The 18,630-nt window shown below is 39.8% G+C and overlaps 1 protein-coding gene and 1 long non-coding RNA gene across 6 annotated transcripts in view; both read left to right on the top strand.

The window, feature by feature from the left end:
- MLLT3 (MLLT3 super elongation complex subunit) overlaps window positions 1-7,187 on the top strand; it is a 118,705-nt gene extending 111,518 nt beyond the window's left edge. For all 5 annotated transcript variants that reach the window (XM_048503373.1, XM_048503376.1, XM_048503374.1 and 2 more), the window contains one exon: window positions 4,152-7,187. In XM_048503373.1, coding sequence (XP_048359330.1) covers window positions 4,152-4,283 — 132 coding nt within the window. In that variant the 3' untranslated portion in view covers window positions 4,284-7,187. The remainder of the gene's footprint in view (window positions 1-4,151) is intronic.
- A 2,561-nt stretch (window positions 7,188-9,748) lies between these two features.
- LOC125436792 lies at window positions 9,749-15,968 on the top strand. The gene is made up of 3 exons (XR_007245114.1): window positions 9,749-10,193; window positions 10,721-10,808; window positions 15,791-15,968. It is a non-coding gene; the product is annotated as an uncharacterized LOC125436792 (long non-coding RNA).
- Window positions 15,969-18,630: the final 2,662 nt, after the last annotated feature.

Here is an 18,630-nt window from a genome sequence, read left to right as displayed (position 1 = left end):
CCTTACCCAAGCCAGGACTGTGCGTGTCAACCAGCCTCATGGACAGCGGGATTCGCACTCTGGACAGTTCCGTTGTGGAATGGAAAGGGTTACCTTATACTAAAAAAAAACAAGACACCACCATATAACAATGTGAATTGAAAAGGGAAAGAGGGATTCCATTTGACCACCCCAAAAGGCTGTGCTGCGGATCATTGGACCTGCGTGGACATCTGTGTGGGTTGTGGACTGTGATGAGAAGGACAATTGCCACAGCAACGTCTGGCCGGGCCCCGCTAGTAAGTAATATCTTTCTTAAAGTTAGTCTAGCAGACCTGTGCAAGGCCTCTCCTAAAAGTTTTCAACCCTTCATATGTGCTTTGTTCTGCAAAGACATTTAAATTGCCCCAGTATGATAGATAGCAATAAAATTGAATGGAGAATGACAGTGTATAAACAAAATACTTTAAAACAGTAAAGTGCAGCATGCTTATCAAAAACAAATAAGACTTCCTGGGTCCTTGCCTCTTGAGTCTCCCGTTAAAGTATTTTACATTAGCAATCAGAAATCTTGACAGCTTTAATCTTAACTCTTTTCCCCCAATGTTTTTCAACAGATTAAGAATGTGAATGCTAATATGAAAGGTATTAACATAACTCTCTTTGGCAGGTGGTCAAGAATGCCCCTAAAGCTTTCTTGGCTATATCTTTATATATTTGTGCCTCTATTAAAACTGGAAGGGGTGGGGGGTCATCTTGCTCAGATGTACCAGGTGGCCTTGACACTGTAGCTGTATTTCTAAGAGGCCTGGATAAAGAATGGAGTTCAAATGTTCACGCTGCTCTTAGCTAGGAGTTTAAAAAGCATAGATAGTGATCAACAAATGAGATTTAATTTCTCGTTTCCTTTAAGAACCCTGCATAGCTTAAAAATGCATCTGTTAACACTTCCTAAATGCTTTTGAATTCCTGAAATTTATTATTGTGGGAGTTAGCGGAAGGCCCCGTTCTGGCATAGTATCATAAGAACACACATATCAAATATAGCTCCTTAAAAAAAAAACTTCTGAGAGTTTTTCTAACGTTGTCTTATTCGGTTGCAGCAAAATAAAACATACCTTAGCAATTGGGCTTAGATTCTTAAGTCTCAGAAGGAACCCCAGAAATTATTTCCATGTTAGCCATTGAGTGTTGTGGCTATAGTTGCAACATAAACCACTGCTGCTAAGTGAAGGTTACATCACAACATGAGTGGGTGGCCATTTTAAAAGTGATGCTTCTCAGCAGGATGGCCTGTTAATGTCGGGCAATGTTTCACATCATATATTGGCTTGAACTTTTATTACCTCATGGTAATCCAGAAATACACATGAGATTTGGCAGCTACGAATAAATAGCTGAAACCATCGAGCACACACTTACAGCGCAATGTTATGCACTTCTTCCAGGTTAAGTCCATTGAATTTGATGGACACAAAATTCAATATCTTTTATTACTAAGATGTCAAAATGACTCCCATGAATTGCCTGCTAGTACTAGTTCTCATTTTTTGTGTGTGTGCATGTATATGTGTGTGTATTCTTTTGATATATATTATACAAATTTCAAACCTGAGTAAATACTACAACATAAAAGTGCATATCTTATTTACATTTCTGTAAATCCGTGAGTGAGGGAATAAATGGTTCATAACATCTGTCCCTTCCATTTCCAGTGACAATGATCAGATAATAAAAAATATACGTTTTAAAATATTTCAGTGAGACAAACAAACTATAAATCATGATGATACCACAGTCAAATTGCTTCCACTGGCACCATAAAATTTAATTTGCACTCATTTATTCTTTATTACAAAAAGGTTACGCAGTTGGAAATATGAAAATGTAAATGGGAGTTCTGTTTTCCAAAAATCAAAGAAATGTTTCCAATTAACTGAAAAACAGGGTCAGTGAGCCTGACTATCTCTTAATCTAACCAATTTCATCAGCTGGCTCTTGTGGATTTTCCAGGCCGTGTGGCCGTGATCTGGTAGTTTTAACTCATAACATTTTGCCTGCATCTAGGGCTGGACACTTCAGAGGCATGTCATGGTCAGATGTTTTGTTTTGTCCACCTCTGAAGTGGGAGGATGAAGTGCACTTGCACGTGTCTGGGTTGAATGTGTGTGACTCATCTCAGAAACCACAGTGGTATGAGGCAGTGGGTAGAGGGGAAAGAGTGGGAAGGAAGGCGATTGTGGCATCTGATGGATTGTTGAGTGATTTTTAAAAGGTCCAATGGTGTTTGGTTTGTGCATGCTTTTAGTACCAGTAGCCTTCTCCCCTTCCCACCTCCTCAGTTCAGTCTGATTTCTGAGATGTCACACATTCAAACCACTAGGAGAAACACATACAAATGCAAATTTGCAAATGCAATATGAATTGAACTCCACCTGGATACAAGCAAATACATCTCATTCTCACACCTTAAAGATGGACAAAGCAAATGCCCAACTACGCAAAAAAAAGTGAATTGTAGATTTTTTAAAAATACCATTTGAACCCAAACAGTACATGCACATTGTTTTTCTTGAAGACTGAATGGGCATAGTTCAATTCAGAGAAAAATTCAGAGAAAAATTCCTGAGCCTGAAGTTGAAACCAAAACCAGGATTTATTTACTAAGGAAGATGATGAGCATCTATTACAGCCCTTCACATCAAACAGTGATGATTGCAAATTGTCTTAAGTGGACTTGTAAAGAAATTCATTGAGATTCTGGAGAGTGCTAGTTAGAATAGACCATTGGACTATATGGCTGCATCAGCATTCGATTTGAATTGACAATCTAAATTTAAATGAGATTACAGACAGAAAAAAATCTTATACAAAATGTTTGAGCTTTATTTTCAATTTAAAATATATCTAACATAAGAACATAAGAACAAGCCAGCTGGATCAGACCAAAGTCCATCTAGTCCAGCTCTCTGCTACTCGCAGTGGCCCACCAGGTGCCTTTGGGAGCTCACATGTAGGATGTGAACGCAATGGCCTTCTGCGGCTGTTGCTCCCGATCACCTGGTCTGTTAAGGCATTTGCAATCTCAGATCAAAGAGGATCAAGATTGGTAGCCATAAATCGACTTCTCCTCCATAAATCTGTCCAAGCCCCTTTTAAAGCTATCCAGGTTAGTGGCCATCACCACTTCCTGTGGCAGCATATTCCAAACACCAATCACATGTTGCGTGAAGAAGTGTTTCCTTTTATTAGTCCTAATTCTTCCCCCCAGCATTTTCAATGAATGCCCCCGGTTCTAGTATTGTGAGAAAGAGAGAAAAATTTCTCTCTGTCAACATTTTCTACCCATGCATAATTTTGTAGACTTCAATCATATCCCCCCTCAGCCGCCTCCTCTCCAAACTAAAGAGTCCCAAACGCTGCAGCCTCTCCTCATAGGGAAGGTGCTCCAGTCCCTCAATCATCCTTGTTGCCCTTCTCTGCACTTTTTCTATCTCCTCAATATCCTTTTTGAGATGCGGCGACCGGAACTGGACACAGTACTCCAAGTGCGGTCGCACCACTGCTTTATATAAGGGCATGACAATCTTATATAAGGGCATGACAATCTTAGTATCAATGACGAAAATCTATGACAGAAAATCAACAGTGATTAGATCCCGAAAAGTTTAGGACTTTTGCCCTTCAATTCGCACTGTAATAACACACCCTTCTTCCTGTACTCTGAAGCCTGGTCGACTTCACTTGCTAAAGGAGAATGAGGTTACACGATCAAAAAGCATGGAGCAGTTTTTCACCTTCGCAAATTCAATGGCATCCTCAAACCATGGGCCTCCTCAAACCATGGCATCAGTGAGCAAGTTCACATTGTACGCTGTATGGAAGAGAGAATCAGAATTTAAATTGTAACATACCAAATGAAATATCTGACGCATGTAGACTTCTCTTTCTGTTGAATAACTCTGACTCCTTAACTTGTGAATTGGTAGCTAACTTTCTGTTAGAAGTTTTACACAACCAATAGTTTTTTTACTTCATGTTATATGCTTCTGTATGTGCTTATTAATTTGTATACTGTCACTGTTATCCAATTTTATGCCAAATAAAGGAGGAGGAGGAGGAGGAGGAGAAGGATAATTGTAACATTTTCTTTTTTCTTTTTTTAATGACAGATTGTAAACCTCATAGAAGAAACGGGACATTTTCATATCACAAACACAACCTTTGACTTTGACCTTTGTTCACTGGACAAAACTACAGTTAGGAAATTACAGAGTTACCTGGAGACATCTGGGGCATCCTGAGGACGCAACTTGTGGCTGCATCAAAATACTGTATTCTTTTTCTTTAAAAAAAAGGAAAGAAATAAAACATTCAGAGTGATGCAACCAAAATGGCAAAAAAAAAAATCAGCCAACTCTCTTCAGCTTTATTTTTTGTTAAAGCCAGTCATCATCTCTTAATAAAGGAGAAGAAATGTGACAAGCCTCAGAGGATTGCTCTTCTCACCAAGGAAATGCTCTGGAAGAGTTACCCTGGATAGCCTTGAAAAAAAAACACTTAATGAATGTGTCTGGTATCATGTATCTCTCTCTTGTGGTTTTCCACGCCACAAGAAGAATGCATGTTCAACACACTGCCTTATTACATAACTGATCTATTTATTATTGCATACCTATATTCTAAAGTCCTTGAGGGAATGACACTATCAGATGTTACAAGTCCTCGCGTACGGCTTACGGTCCTTTGATGCAGAGCCACGCCATCATCAGCCTTCTGACCTTACTCCTCCTTTCAATGCCACTTTTTTCCTGACCCTTTTATTATTCTCTTTTTAAAAAAGCAAAAAAACCTATTGTCTTGTTTCCCACTTCCACAGTCTCCAGAAACAAGACACAGGCTGAGGGAGCGGGCCAAAAGCGGCGCAGTTTTCTTTCTTACTTGTTTTATTATACTTTATCTGCTTCAGCAGAATGGGTCCCTGGGCTGTAATCATGTATTGATCATGGACCAATTGATCATGGTAGAAAATGCACCAAATAGGATCATGACTTGCTTTTCTAGCCTTAGTCAATAAACCATTAGGACTTTTTATTAAAAAGAAGTGTTACTGTCTGCTATCCTGAACCCAACGTTGTGTTTGCCATCAACATCTTTGTGTCGGGGTTTTTTTCATTATTAATGTTACAATAGGTATCTATAGGAGTGAAGGCACGCAAGAGGACTGCCATTAAAACAGGAACACCGGTCCAGTTTTCTGTCGGATTGTTATAAAATACCCTTAATTTGGAGGCATTTATTGCTAAGCGTTCCAGCACTCAGCTGCATGGAGTATGCAGACCAATCTTTTGTTACAAAGGGGAGGGGGCATATTTTTTACTTTGATCCTACAACATATGGTCTGTTTAGATTTTGAGTCCAGCTGTTTTCTGTCTGCTAAATGCAACCTTTTTTTCAATTTAAACTGTTGTCAAACAACAACACATTGGGAAATGGCTGCTAGTTTTCAGCACTTGTTTGGTATCCTGTTTGCTTCTACAGAAGGGCTGTCACCCAATAAAAGACATTAGTCGATTAATTTATTACTTTTAATCGATTAATCTGATGAATCTACATAACTTAGCATGTGAATAAATAATAGTTCTAAAGTTTTAAAAAAGCCTGCTTTCTTTGTTTTTAGTTGGGGCACACATGTCACTCCAAGCAACTCCTAAAAGAAAGGAGTTCCCTCTCGTGTGAGAGAAGACAATGCCTCTCCTAGGGCGATACCTGCCATTTGTGGGTTTTTAGGTAACTATAACATGATTTAATTGTTTAAAAAAATGCTGCCCCTTTAATTGAGGGCACTTCCTAAATCAACTAAAAATGTTAATTGATTAATTTAACCAAGCAACTCAGCAGCCCCAGTTTCCAGAAGTATTTCTTTTCAGTTAAAATGAGACACAAATACATTTATTAAAGCAATTTAGAAACATTTACAACGCTGAGAATTTCCCTTCCTAGATGCTGTTAATTGTTAATTGTTAATTGTTTTGGCTAAATGAAAGATGCTTAAGAAATACTTGGATCTGCTGGATCTGCTGGATCTGCTGGGCAGGTCTATGGTGGAGAGGCCAGTATATTTCCAGTCTGTTTCCTTGCCAGATGTCCTCTGTGGCTACAGTCAATCTACAGTAGCATTTGAGAGTTTATTTTTATTCCATGCACATTTTTTTGTGCAGTCGCATAATACTAGGTTCCAACTAGGGGGTGTTTCTTCATAATCAAATGGGAATTCTTAACACTGTTTCTTTAAGTCCAAAGAAATGATTTCCTTTCATTTGTGTGTGTGTGTATGTTTGTTTTTAAATTAAAATGTTGTTTGACCATATACTATGGAAAGTCTTTCTCAGGCTTCCGAAAGAACAAGTGTACTTTTCTTCAGTAATGTTATGACTCTTATTGATGATTGGCATGAAACATACTTGAAGCATTATGTTCTTTTTAAGTCCACATGTTAATTAATGTGCAATTGTTGGGTGGGAGGGGACGGGTGGGAGGTTTTTGAAATCTCTTTTGACATCAAGCATATGATGTGATGTTGAAGTGTGGAGGGGGATGTTTGGGTTTTTTACATTTTTGTCAACATTTTTTATATGAAACATTTGAAAATCTAAAAGCAAACTTTCACTTTTTTTAATAGCACACAGTTGACATTTTATTCATTTCAGTTCAATGCAAAATGTGTACTTTTGGGGGTCCATTTTTTACTTTTCTAACTAAATTTTGTGGCAAAAACTCTAAAAGAGGGTGTTGGAAGGAGCACAGCCCCACATTACTTTTGAATAGATACTGGAAAGTCCCCTTTTTAATTTTGTGTTTTTAACTGGTAAAATAAGTCCTTGGAGCTGCAAAAAAATAGTAGCTGATGTACAGAATTTGTGGGGGTGGAGGGGTTAACTATGTAAAGGGAAGATTACTGCAGTTACAGTAGACTCTTAACTCTGACTTGCATGTAGCTCATCAGTCATCCTTATAAAAATGTTAGTTCTCTAGTTGGATGAGACTGAGGATGGAATAAACACATTTCAGCTGCATTTGTGTGTGTTGAAAGTGAAGGGTGTTTTCCACAAAATTCTGGTAGAATAAGAGCTGGTAAGTGGTGTCCTTTTTTAAAAAAACCTTAGTTATTTTGTATGCTGAAACAAAATAAATCATTTTTCAATTAATTCCACATAGTCATATTTCTCTGCCATTGAAACCAGTCTCTAGACTGTGTAAAGGAGTGGTTTTGTTTTTTTGGTGTGTCTGTGTTAAGGTCTAAATAAACACATTACAGCACGCATATCTACCCTTGCGCCAGTTAAATTATCCTTCCAGCAAATGAGCAGTGTATTGTGTGAATAGGGGCTTAGCCTCAGAAATGTCTGTTTAGTGCCACAGCTCAAGCTAGGGATCTGTGATAATACAAAACAGAGTATGCTGAAGCACGTGCAGAGTACCATAATCCCCTGCCCTGTATCTGGAATTAATAAGCACAGTTTTCAAATCAAAGAATGTGTATTCATTGCCCTTTATATTAAGTACTTGAAAGATTCAGTTTAGGATTTTATACAATGCTAATCTGGAGTTAATAGAATGGAAACAGACACAGAATTCATCATAAAAATCTGAACCACTGAAAAGTGGATGTGGTTAGTGCCATGCTATAAAGTATAACTTGAGGGTGCCAGTATCTGAACTTCTTGAAATGCCTTGGATCGCACTAAACATTACTTAAAAGGGCAAATGCCAATGAAACAGGCAACTGGGTGGCTAGCTTCTCCTCCCCTGCCCCAATACTGTGTCCTGACATCACAATATTCTGGGTCTCCTCGCGATAGCCAAAGTAGAGCAGAAATGCAAAGACTCAGAACATAATGATGCCAGCACACAGGGTTCTAGGTTGTGGTAAGGAAGTGGGAGAGCCATAGGCATACTCGCTGTTTGTAACAATGTGTTTCACATGTTTAGTTTAGCCTTGCAACACGTGCCAAGAAACACTACTATAGTTTGAAATCATCTGTCTTCAAACAGTTATCTGAACAGGAAAGAAATTATGGATGCATCCTAGAGAACACTATAATGTGTTCATGTCACAGGAAACTGGTCATAGTTACAGAGAAACTCAATTCATGTGGCTGTGTTTTAGAAATCTTTTGATTCTAATAAGTCAATTGATTCTAATATCTCCATACACTGAGTTATGTTTTCATGGCTTGGCTTTTTTCTTCTGTCTGCGATCTTGTGTTTATTAATGTGTACTGTTTGATTCAGCAATGCTGTTTTTCTCTATCTTCCTCTGTACACAACAGCTAGCTGCCTTCTATGCTTCTTGATGTAGGCCTCTGTTTATTGTTCTTGACTCAGTCACTTCTGTGCACTCAATATGTCTTACCTGTAGAAGATATGAAGAGCCACATTCAAAATAGAACAGAGCAACTACTGTCTATAATATAAATATGTGTTTTGGGACTTGTGCTAGAGACATGTAGGAATACCAACCTCTGTTGGCCACGAATTCTCCCAGAGTTATAACTGATCTCCAGACTAGAATCCGTTCCACTGGATGAAATGGAACTTTGCGGGGAAAACTCTGTGGCATTACACATCCCCATGAATCTTCTTCCCCAGGCACTCCCTGAAATCTCAAGGCATTTCCCATTTGAAGTAGGCAACTTTACAGTCATGTCTGTAACAGATGATATGACTGCAGAAAAATGCTAGAATTTGAGGTACTAGAATGGCTTTGTGCAGCAAATGGCATCATGTTTTGAGCACTGTCCTCTTAGTAAAACCTTGCAAATGAGTAAGCTCAGCAGAGAAAGGTCAGGGCTTGCTTTATTCTGTTCTACCATCTTTAGAATATATAATGCATGATCTCAAATTACTAGGCCTCAGATTAGATTATTCCTTGTTCATCTTGGAGAGCTGTAAATTCTGTGCAGGAGTTTAGAGGATCCCTAACAGCACTGTTAATTGAGAATCCCAGAGAAAGCCATGGCAGTTAAACCAGTATAAATCAGGTTTGTATAGTAGATATTTCCAGTATTTAACTATCACAACCACAAGACAGAAACTTCTGTAAGAAAAAAATCCCTGTATAGAATAATGTAGTAGATGTGCAAAGAAAACTACTCAGAAATAAAGCATAGTGCTTTGGGGTGTCTGGGTTTGAACTGCTGAAGAATCAAATCCTCACCTTTCTAACACCAATTTGGACTTATTAAATGATTTGTAATGAGCAAATCCTATTCGAGCATAGCTCAGTGCATCCTCACTAATAATGTATTATTTAAACCACTGACAACATCAGATCCATGCACTGAAGGCAATGATGGAGCACACAGATCTGACACTAGACGTGAACTGTGTCAGCAAATTTAATTTGCCTTGGCCAGGTGTGCAGAATTATCCAGAGAACTAATGGAGTACTTGAGATGTGAGCTACAAACAATCAATTTCGGTCAACATAAGAGATTGATTAATGGATATAAGCTGTAAGCAAGTGCAGCTGAACAAAACAGAAGGGATTAGTTTAGATGTTGTCTTTCTTATTTCATGCTCTTTTTCTTTACGTTGAACATATATTTGCCTTTCTTTTAGGTCTTGAATAGATTACGTACCATACTCCCTTATGCTCTGTGCTTCAATGTGTGTTGTAAAAATGGTTCTTTTTCTTTTTAAAAATGCCCTGCATCTCCTGTGACAATTTTTATTACTTCTTGGCATGAATATAACTCAGGGTCTGTACTGTAAAGTTGTCAACTACATGTTTCTAATAACATGTCGGCAAAAAGCAAGGTTGTGGTTGAAAGAAGGCAGCCGCTGTGCTTTTTTCCTTTTTAAATTTATTCCTATAAATGAAAGGGAAGGCTGTGTATATACATACCATTATGAAATTGGGAGGGGAGAGGGAGAAATCAAAAGCAAGAGAAGAAAAGAGAAAACAAAGGAGTTGTGCTAAAAGCCAGGCCAGCCCAGTAATAAGGTTGTAACGCTGATATTGATTTGGGCACTGTGCAGACATTCCTAGCCCATGTGGTTTGTGTATTCCTGTCTGAGTGGGTGGTCTGCAGAGGGAGTGAGGTTAAAATGCAGGAGGACCACTTGGTTGAAGAGCACAGAAGGGAAACTACTATCGTCTGAAGCCCCTCCAGGATAATTTTACTTATGTGGGAGAGACGGAGCCTTTGGTATTCCATTTAAATATTTGAGTCTCTAATTCTGCACTTTGCTAAGCTGCAAGGCAGAGATTTTATGCATTGATGGTTAATTTATTTGGGGCTGTGTATTAGGGTCTTGTTGCTGGAAACTGGGAAATGAGTGTGGTTTTTTAAAAAAGCAGTGTCTATCCATTGTGTCCAGTTTATCTTCTCTGTCTGCAAAGTAATCTCCCATCAAAGTGCTTTTTAAAAAGTGCTACTTTGTATGGGGGGCAGGGTGGAAACCTGATTCAAGTTCACCCTTCATTATCTAGAGCTTAATTTCAAACGGGGCCTGTGGAAGTGTGTCTATAGCTGTGTGAATGCCACACAGGATGGCCAGCTGCATCGGTCTCTGACCAGAAAGTTTTTGTTTGTGAGCTGCTTCTAATATATTTTTTTCTAAATGCCAGAATTCTTGCAAGTACAGATCTGCGGGTAATGTGGCCAGGTGATCTGGAGAGGGTGGGGGGGATGAGTCATTGCTGTCCTACGCTTGAAGTATGTTCATTTTTCAGGTGAAAAGAGTTCTTGCATTTGGAGAATCATTTGGATTTTGAAGTGGCCCATGTCAGATAGAGCAACACCCCCACCTTAACGTTGAAGGTGGGTATTCACTGTGATTCTTTTGCCTCTTGCTGTAGACAGGGCTATTTTATTTGTCTGTCTGTCTGTCTGTCTGTCTGTCAAATTTGGTATACTGCCCATCCCTGAAGGGCTCTGGGCTGTGTACAATCAGTATAATAAAACATTACAATTAAAAAAACCCAATATAAACAGTATAGTAAAACATTACAATTTAAAAACTCAATATTAGACATATGTTTCTGCACAGGAATCATGTACTGGGAACATACAGCCATGCGAAAGATCTCTCTCAAAAATGAGAGACTCAAACCACTTGAGTGGTTTCCAATGCATAGGAAACCATACATTGAAGGGTGGAAGGAGAAAATTGTGATACTTGGCAGTAATCACACTGCAAACTGTTCAGCCAATGGTCACAATTCTGCCAAGACTTGTCCACTGCAAGACCTATTTTCCTATCGAAACTCGCATCAGCTGCAGAAGAATCCTGTTTTCATGGATACTCAAGTTTGCACTGCGCACTTAGGAAATCACTATTATTACATGCTGGAAAGATCCAGTAGTGCAAGGTGAATCAAGGCAGATGGAGTGGAAGGCAAAAGCAAAATAGCAGATCAAGAGGCAAACTGAGGTCTGAATTAATTGAAAGCAGACAAATGGGTATGAAGGTAATCAGGTTGTAGAGAAGGGTTGAGTGCAGAGAGGACCCAGTAATTCAGTGAGCTCAGCAGAGGGCCCAGATGACAGCTCTGTCCTTGAAAGGTTCAGGTTTCTGGTCCAGTCATCTCTGGCCCCAGTACATCTTCAAAACAGCAGTGCTGGTTTTGGGCAGAAAGGTACCAACTGTGTTCAACAAATAGAAAACAAATGCTCGTTTGCTGTGCAAAAAACTGTTTATGCTGAACAGTCCTCAGACTAAACAGAATATGTAATTCCAGACATTGCTGTGAAACTGTAAAAGTTACAGGAAGGAAATAGATACCGTCAGGTGTCTGTTTTATGTAAATATTTAATGTCAAAGTGACATTTGGTGCGTTGAGAAACTAATGTGCAAGAGCAGAAGTTCCTTGGTTGTGTGAGAAAGCTGCTTCAATCTGATGACTTGCCCTTTTTTATTAGCCAGATGTAATGGCATCCAAGGAGCAGCCACACTCCTGGTTCCTTGAGAATTAAGGTGTGGAAAAGTCAGGAAAGCCAATGAAAAGACTATTTGCCTTTTCATGTCAGTGTCTGTAGAACTGATTTGGTGAATCAGAGCCACAGCACACCTTTACACTTGGGATCTGGTATTCGCCTTTAAAAAAAATTACAACAATGGCTTGACCTAGTTGGTGATCTTGAACAGATGTTGTTGCTCAAGGATATGTGTACTTATTTTATTTATTATTTACATTCTCTCTCCTACCCCACCCCACCATGGCAGTGTGAATGATTGTAGACAGTCTATCTGCTGCTCTCCTTTGGGTACTTGGCATTGCCCAAGAGTGTAGTCTTCCTGTTTCATTCTGGGGTGTTAGACAAATTCATGGAGGAAAGATCCATCAATAGCTACTAGCCATATTAACTGAAGGGAACCTCCACCCTCAGAGACAAGTAATCTCTGAATACCAGTACTAGGTAGGATTACCATCCTCCAGATGGGACTTGGAATTTTGGAACTGCAACTGATCTCCAGATTAAAGGGATCAGTTCTCCTGAAGGAAATGGCATATTTGGGAGGTATAATACATCCCTGCTGATCTCCCTCCTCTATCAGGCTCCACCCACCCACCCATCCCCCAAATTTCCCAAGCCAGAGCTGGCAGCCCTAGTTTTAGGAGGCAATGTCAGGGGAAGGCTTGGGACGTTGTGTTTGTAGACCCTTTGGGGCAACATGTTGACCACTGTGTGAAACAAGTACTGGACTAGATAGAACCCTGGTCTGATCTAGCAGAGGTCTTGTGTTTTTACAAAGCTAGGACCAGCTGCATGCATTGCAGCGTTGGCCTCCGTGTTGTGGCAAGTGGTGAAGTATTTTCAAAAATTCAAGTTCAACATAGGAAACCAGAATTTGTGGAGGTACAATACAGACTGGGCAAGTCTAATTGAAAAGCAATTGGGGATCCTAATGTACGTGCCCATAAATATGTCAGTTTAGCAGGAAAATGATGACATTCCATGGTAGAGAGGAGAAAAAGCTCTCCACCATGAAATTTCATCATATCTGAGCTCTCCATTTCCTTCAGGAGGGCAACCCTAACCCTCACCCCTTGATTGTAAAGTAGTGTAGCCTACCCTAACATCTCAACATGTGCAGAAATCCACAGGCTATCCCTCTCAAGAGTCTAAAGGGTGTATCTTTCCTGTTCTTCACTTCTCAATGTTGAGCATAGTCCTATTGTTTGATTCACGTCTAAAGGCTGAAGAAGATCAGGATCTTAGTAACACAGAAGCAAGGGAAGTAAGTATCTCACAACTGTTTCCCTTACACGAGTGCCACAGTGGCCCCCACTTGGCACAGAGAAACTTTAATGTAATGTAGACTGTGCAACAGTGGCAACAATTTTCAGAACCAATAGTTCATTACAACTTCTACACAGAACGGCAATCACTTTGTTGGAGGTAGGAGGGTCGTTAACCATAGGCAGATGAAGGGAAACAGCTCTGGGGGGGAAACTCAGCCCCTTGTCCTGCCCTCACTCTCCAAAGAAGGGAGGGAGAATGTGCCCTGTCATCTTCAAGCAGGGGGTGCCTGACCAAGCTGACTGGCTGGATAGGATAAAGCCATGTCCATCCTTTGCCTCACTGCAATTAGGCCAGGCTTGGCAGACGCATCCTTCCCCATATCTCCAGTTGGATCCCACCTCTCTCTGGGTGAGGACAGCCTCCTAGTCCTCCCCCAAGCCTTTGGCCTAATTGTGGCCTGAATAGCCAATCTGCCCTTGGCCATCACTGTGTGCGCAGGAAGGTATGGGGATGTTCTCTAATCCATGGCATTCACAATAGATGAAAACTAGGAGTTTCAGTTTGGATGCCACAACAGATGTGTGTATCATTTTCCATGGCTTAAAGCAGTCAGTTATGAACTGGTCCTGAAAGATGCGCACATCTGTCATGGCACCCAAAGTGAAACTGCTGGTTTCCATCTTTGGTGAGATCCCCAAGCTCCCTCATCCCGTGTGTGTGTGTAAAGTGCCATCAAGTCACAGACAACTTATGGCGACCCCAGCAAGGGGCTTTCAAGGCAAGTGAGAAGCAATGGTGGTTTGCCATTGCCTTCCCCTGCAGTGTCCTTTAGAAGTCTCCCTTCCAAGCACTGACACTGCTTAGTTTCTGAGATATGACAAGATCAGGCTATGTACCATGCTGCCTTCCCTTCCGCCTTCATCACTTACCTTCTTGCTTCATAAGGAATGGTAGGAACCAAGTGTGCAGCCAGTGATAGAGAGAATAGAAATCTGTGTCTAAAAATTATAATTGGAACATTAACTTTAACTGAAGCTTGAGGTTATGCTTCAAGCATCTCTTATCCATGTTAAGAATGTAATTGTTTCAGTTTTTATTAAAGTAAATGCACATGATGAAATCACAAATGCTTCCTCCTGCCTGATTTGGAATCTGAAAAACAAGTTTAGTTTTTAATATGCTTTGAATTTGCCTTTCAAACAACCAAATTTAACATTTTAAATCAATTTTTGTAGTTTGTTACATTTTGATCTTCTTCCCTAGTTTTGTTTCTCATTCCTGCTTTTTAATTTCTGGAACAGAATTTGAGGTGTAGGAGAAGAATATGGTCAAAGACCTCTGTAGGATTTGCATCTTACTTTTCCTGTAGATTTGGATTAAGCACAATGTGAAACCTTTTCTGTTTCTATGCCTGTCGATTATATCAGTAATAAGTTGTAAAAAAAAATGCTAGTTGGTGAAAACCAAAGGTCTGTGTAGTCTTCCAGCAAAGTCCAACCAGTAATTAGCACAATTAGGTCAGGAAAGGAGCAGGAGGTATATTATCTGAGCATGTTTCATGACAAATAACAGTGAATAACCCAGTGTTTTTATCAACTCCCCCAAAGTGGCTTGCAATATTTGACATGAACAAAGCTTACATTTAGAGGTAATGGATTCTTCATGAAAGTCCCCCAAGCTGATGACTTGAACCAGGTTGTTGAGTGGAAGTGTATAGTATATACAGGGGACAGCATTCCCTAAGATGCCCATATTCCAAGATATTGCACTTGAATACCATATGAATGAATTGAACAATATTTTAGGCTGTTCACCTTCATCTTGAAGCCCTACCCCTCATCCCTAATGATCAAGGACTCTGTTTATTCAGGGGTAAGGAAAATGCACTCTGAACCTCTTCACAGTAACTTTTTCTCTTAAGTCTTTGTCACTCCAAAGTATCTCTGACACTCAGGAATACTACAAATAGTGTTTTTGTATTTACCTGAGGACAAAGTTGGCACCAGTCTCCTGCCTACTACAGTTTCTATAATAACTACTCAAATAACAAAACAGAGGTATGAAGAGAGCATACTGGGGTGGTTTCTCAGCTGGCCTGCTTATCTGCACACATTTCTCAAAGGGGAGGGTGCTTCATAAAACCAGTTGCTGACCAAGTTCTTATAATATTGCAAACATACTTTCCACTGATTAGAACTGTGAGGAAGGCAGGTTTATAGTAAAATGTTCACCTTGTCAGCTGGCATTTCAGTCATATGCTTGCAGAGATAAGCAAATTGGAGTAAACTCATCGGCAACCACATTTGATTATGGAACTATTTTAAAATAGCTATGTTCTACTTGGACTTAAATTCTGATCTACTATTGAAATACAAATGTGTAAGCTCATGTAAGCATTTGGAGTACAACTTAATCCAGCCACTAAACTTGCTCCTTCACTAAGCTGTGGTTGCAACAGCCTAATTTGGTTTTTGTTGATATTGGCTTGGTGGTTCTCTGATGAGCATTTGAAGAGGAAACAGTAAATGACAGCTTGCTTATTTATGTGTCTACAGCATTTATATTCTGCCTTTCTCAAGAGAACTCAAGACGTGAAAGCTTTACCGTTTTAGCAGAGCCACTCTGCATGAAGAAGAAGAAAAAGAAAAAGAAAAGTTTGGATTTATATTCCCTCTTTCTCTCCTGCAGGAGACTCAAAGGGGCTAACAATCTCCTTGCCCTTCCCCCCTCACAACAAACACCCTGTGAGGTAGGTGAGCTGAGAGAGCTCTGAAGAACTGTGACTAGCCCAAGGTCATCCAGCTGGCGTGTGTGGGAGTGCACAAGCTAATCAAGTTCACCAGATAAGCCTCCGCAGCTCAGGCGGCAGAGCTGGGAATCAAACCCGGTTCCTCCAGATTAGATACACGAGCTCCTAACCTCCTACGCCACTGCTGCTCCAACAGTGACTTTCCTTCTCCCCTTCTGCTGAAGTCCTCTGTTCCCTCCCCACCTCATTGAATAACCAATTTCCAGGTATTACAGAATCACAGCTGATCTCCAGACTATAGGGATCCATTCACCCAGAGGCAATAGCTGCTTTGAAGGGCAGAATCTATGGCATTATACCCCACTTTCTCTAAGTTGCACCCCCAAATCTCCAGGAATTTTCCAACCCAGAGTTGTCAACCCTACGAATTATATCCCTTTAAGTACCAGGAATTCAAGGGGGGAGGGGGGAACACTGCAGTGAACAGGGGAAATTGGTGAAAATGTCCTTCCCTCTCTTCCATTAACTAGCAGGAAAAAAATGTTAGAATACATGCCTATGTACAAAACAGAAATAAACAGTAAGTTTGAACATGAGATTTCAAAACACACCATTTTTGAATAGCTGACATAATTTCTGGAGTTGACGAAACTTGCAGCTTTCTTGGCTTCCAAAATGGAGTCAGGAAGTTGACAACTGCAATTCCCAGCAAACCCTAGCAGAAATTCCTCATGCCAGAAAAGTCTGAGGAAAGTAATTTGCAAAGGTACATCCTGACTGAAGGCTGTTCTCTTGTTTAAAGTCACTACTGTCATTCCCTTATTAAAAACATTATATTTTGCTTGGACAGAGGAGCCATTGGCTGTGAGAAGAGCAGGCACCCAGACATGCATGTTTCTCTGCATGTGTGCATGGACCTATGCATTCTGCAAGTGTTCCTTTTGTACTTTTGCAAATGTGTGTTCAGCCTTTTGACATTTTTGATCGAGCATGTGACTTTATTTATGAAAATCTATGGCTTCAGATGTCAGAATTTGACTTTTATGGAATCTGATAAAGAGTTGTGAACAGAAATCTAACTGATTAGGCTATTCTGTGAGTTTATTGTATATTATTGTATATTGTATATAATTAATCTCAGGTGGGTAGCCATCTTAGTCTATAGTAGTAGAACAAAATTCAAATCCAGTAGTACCTTAGACCAATCAAATTTTCCAGGGTGCAAGGTTTTTTAAATCAAAGTTTTGATGAAATTGTATATCCTGGAAATTTTTGTGGGTCTTTACAGTACTACCGCTCTCACATTGCATTGTGCATTATTTGCGTCCCTTTGCTTTCAGCATTTCTTTTCGCACAAATTAAAAAAAACTGCAGTGGAATGCAGAACAGTTGACTGTTATTCCAGCCCACTAGAACAATAAGGCAAGACCCAATTAAGCTTTGTGTTCTACTCTTGGAAACATCCCCAAATATGTTTTAGATCTCTATTAATTAGATTCAGCCATCCACCAAGGCTTTATCCTGCCGAGTGCAAGAACACGCAGCAAGTGGTTGAGTGTTAACCATTTGTGGCTGCCTCAGGGGCAGCCTTAGAAGATGAAAGTCTCCTGCAACAGACCGAGATGAAAAAAAATGTGCAGAAAACTTGGGTGGTTTTGCCATTTCAGGGAGGAAAGAATATGAAGTTAATATACAGATTTGTACAAAGTCTTCCTTGGCATCCCTTGTTATTCATTATGAGACTCTTGCTATAATTCATTATCATGAAGAAAATTGTGAGGGGGGGAAAGTTTTTATTCATATTATCTTCTGGATGGGCAGAACTTGAGTTCAGCTGAATGTGTGAACAGATTCTTTAAAAGTGTGTTTGAAATGATATGAGGGGATACAGACATTCTGACTGGAATGGCCACAGGTGTTCTACTTTCATTACTAACTTGGGTTAAATACGCATTCCACTTTGTGTCTTGATCTCTCCCCCTGGTCACTGCCTGCCTTCTAAAACAAGTTATATATACTAATGGATCAGTTGAAGGATCCAATGTTTGTGGCAGTAAAGAATGGTGGCTTGCTAAGATATATCAAGTGCGAGAAGTAGGCTTTGTAAATGAAGTATGCTTTAAGTAATCACTAGTTATTATTAAGTGTTTTTTTAAAGGAATTAGGTAGATCTCCAATGTGAACAGTTAGTTTCATAGGTTTCAGCTCACCCACAAGTTTTGCAGGGGAACTACTAGACTAGCCAGTTCTGAAGAATGTCTTAATTTCTTGATATTTCCAAGTGGGAGAGGGCATCCCTACCACAATTGTTAACTTTTTGAATGCTAAAAGTTTAAAAGATGCACATGTTTGTAGCTAGTAAAAGTTTGCATGTGACAGACATTTAATCTTTCTTTTCCTGTTGACCTAAAAATTTGATGGGTGGATCAAATAAATCCAAGTGGCCTATTTTTTACAGTCATTTTAATCGCTGATATATTACAAGTCCTAGAACCGTGGTGGCAAACCTTTGGCCATGCTGGCAGAGGCTGATGGGAATTGTAGTCCATAACATCTGGAGTGCCAAAGGTTCGCCACCACTGTCCTAGAAAAACTTCAGAATCAAAGGATCAGGCATTTGAAGAGTCTGCCCAGCCACTGTAGCAA

This window comes from Sphaerodactylus townsendi, linkage group LG07, assembly GCF_021028975.2.
Source record: "Sphaerodactylus townsendi isolate TG3544 linkage group LG07, MPM_Stown_v2.3, whole genome shotgun sequence".
Taxonomy (NCBI): domain Eukaryota; kingdom Metazoa; phylum Chordata; class Lepidosauria; order Squamata; family Sphaerodactylidae; genus Sphaerodactylus; species Sphaerodactylus townsendi.
This window is presented reverse-complemented; position numbering and strand designations above follow the sequence as displayed.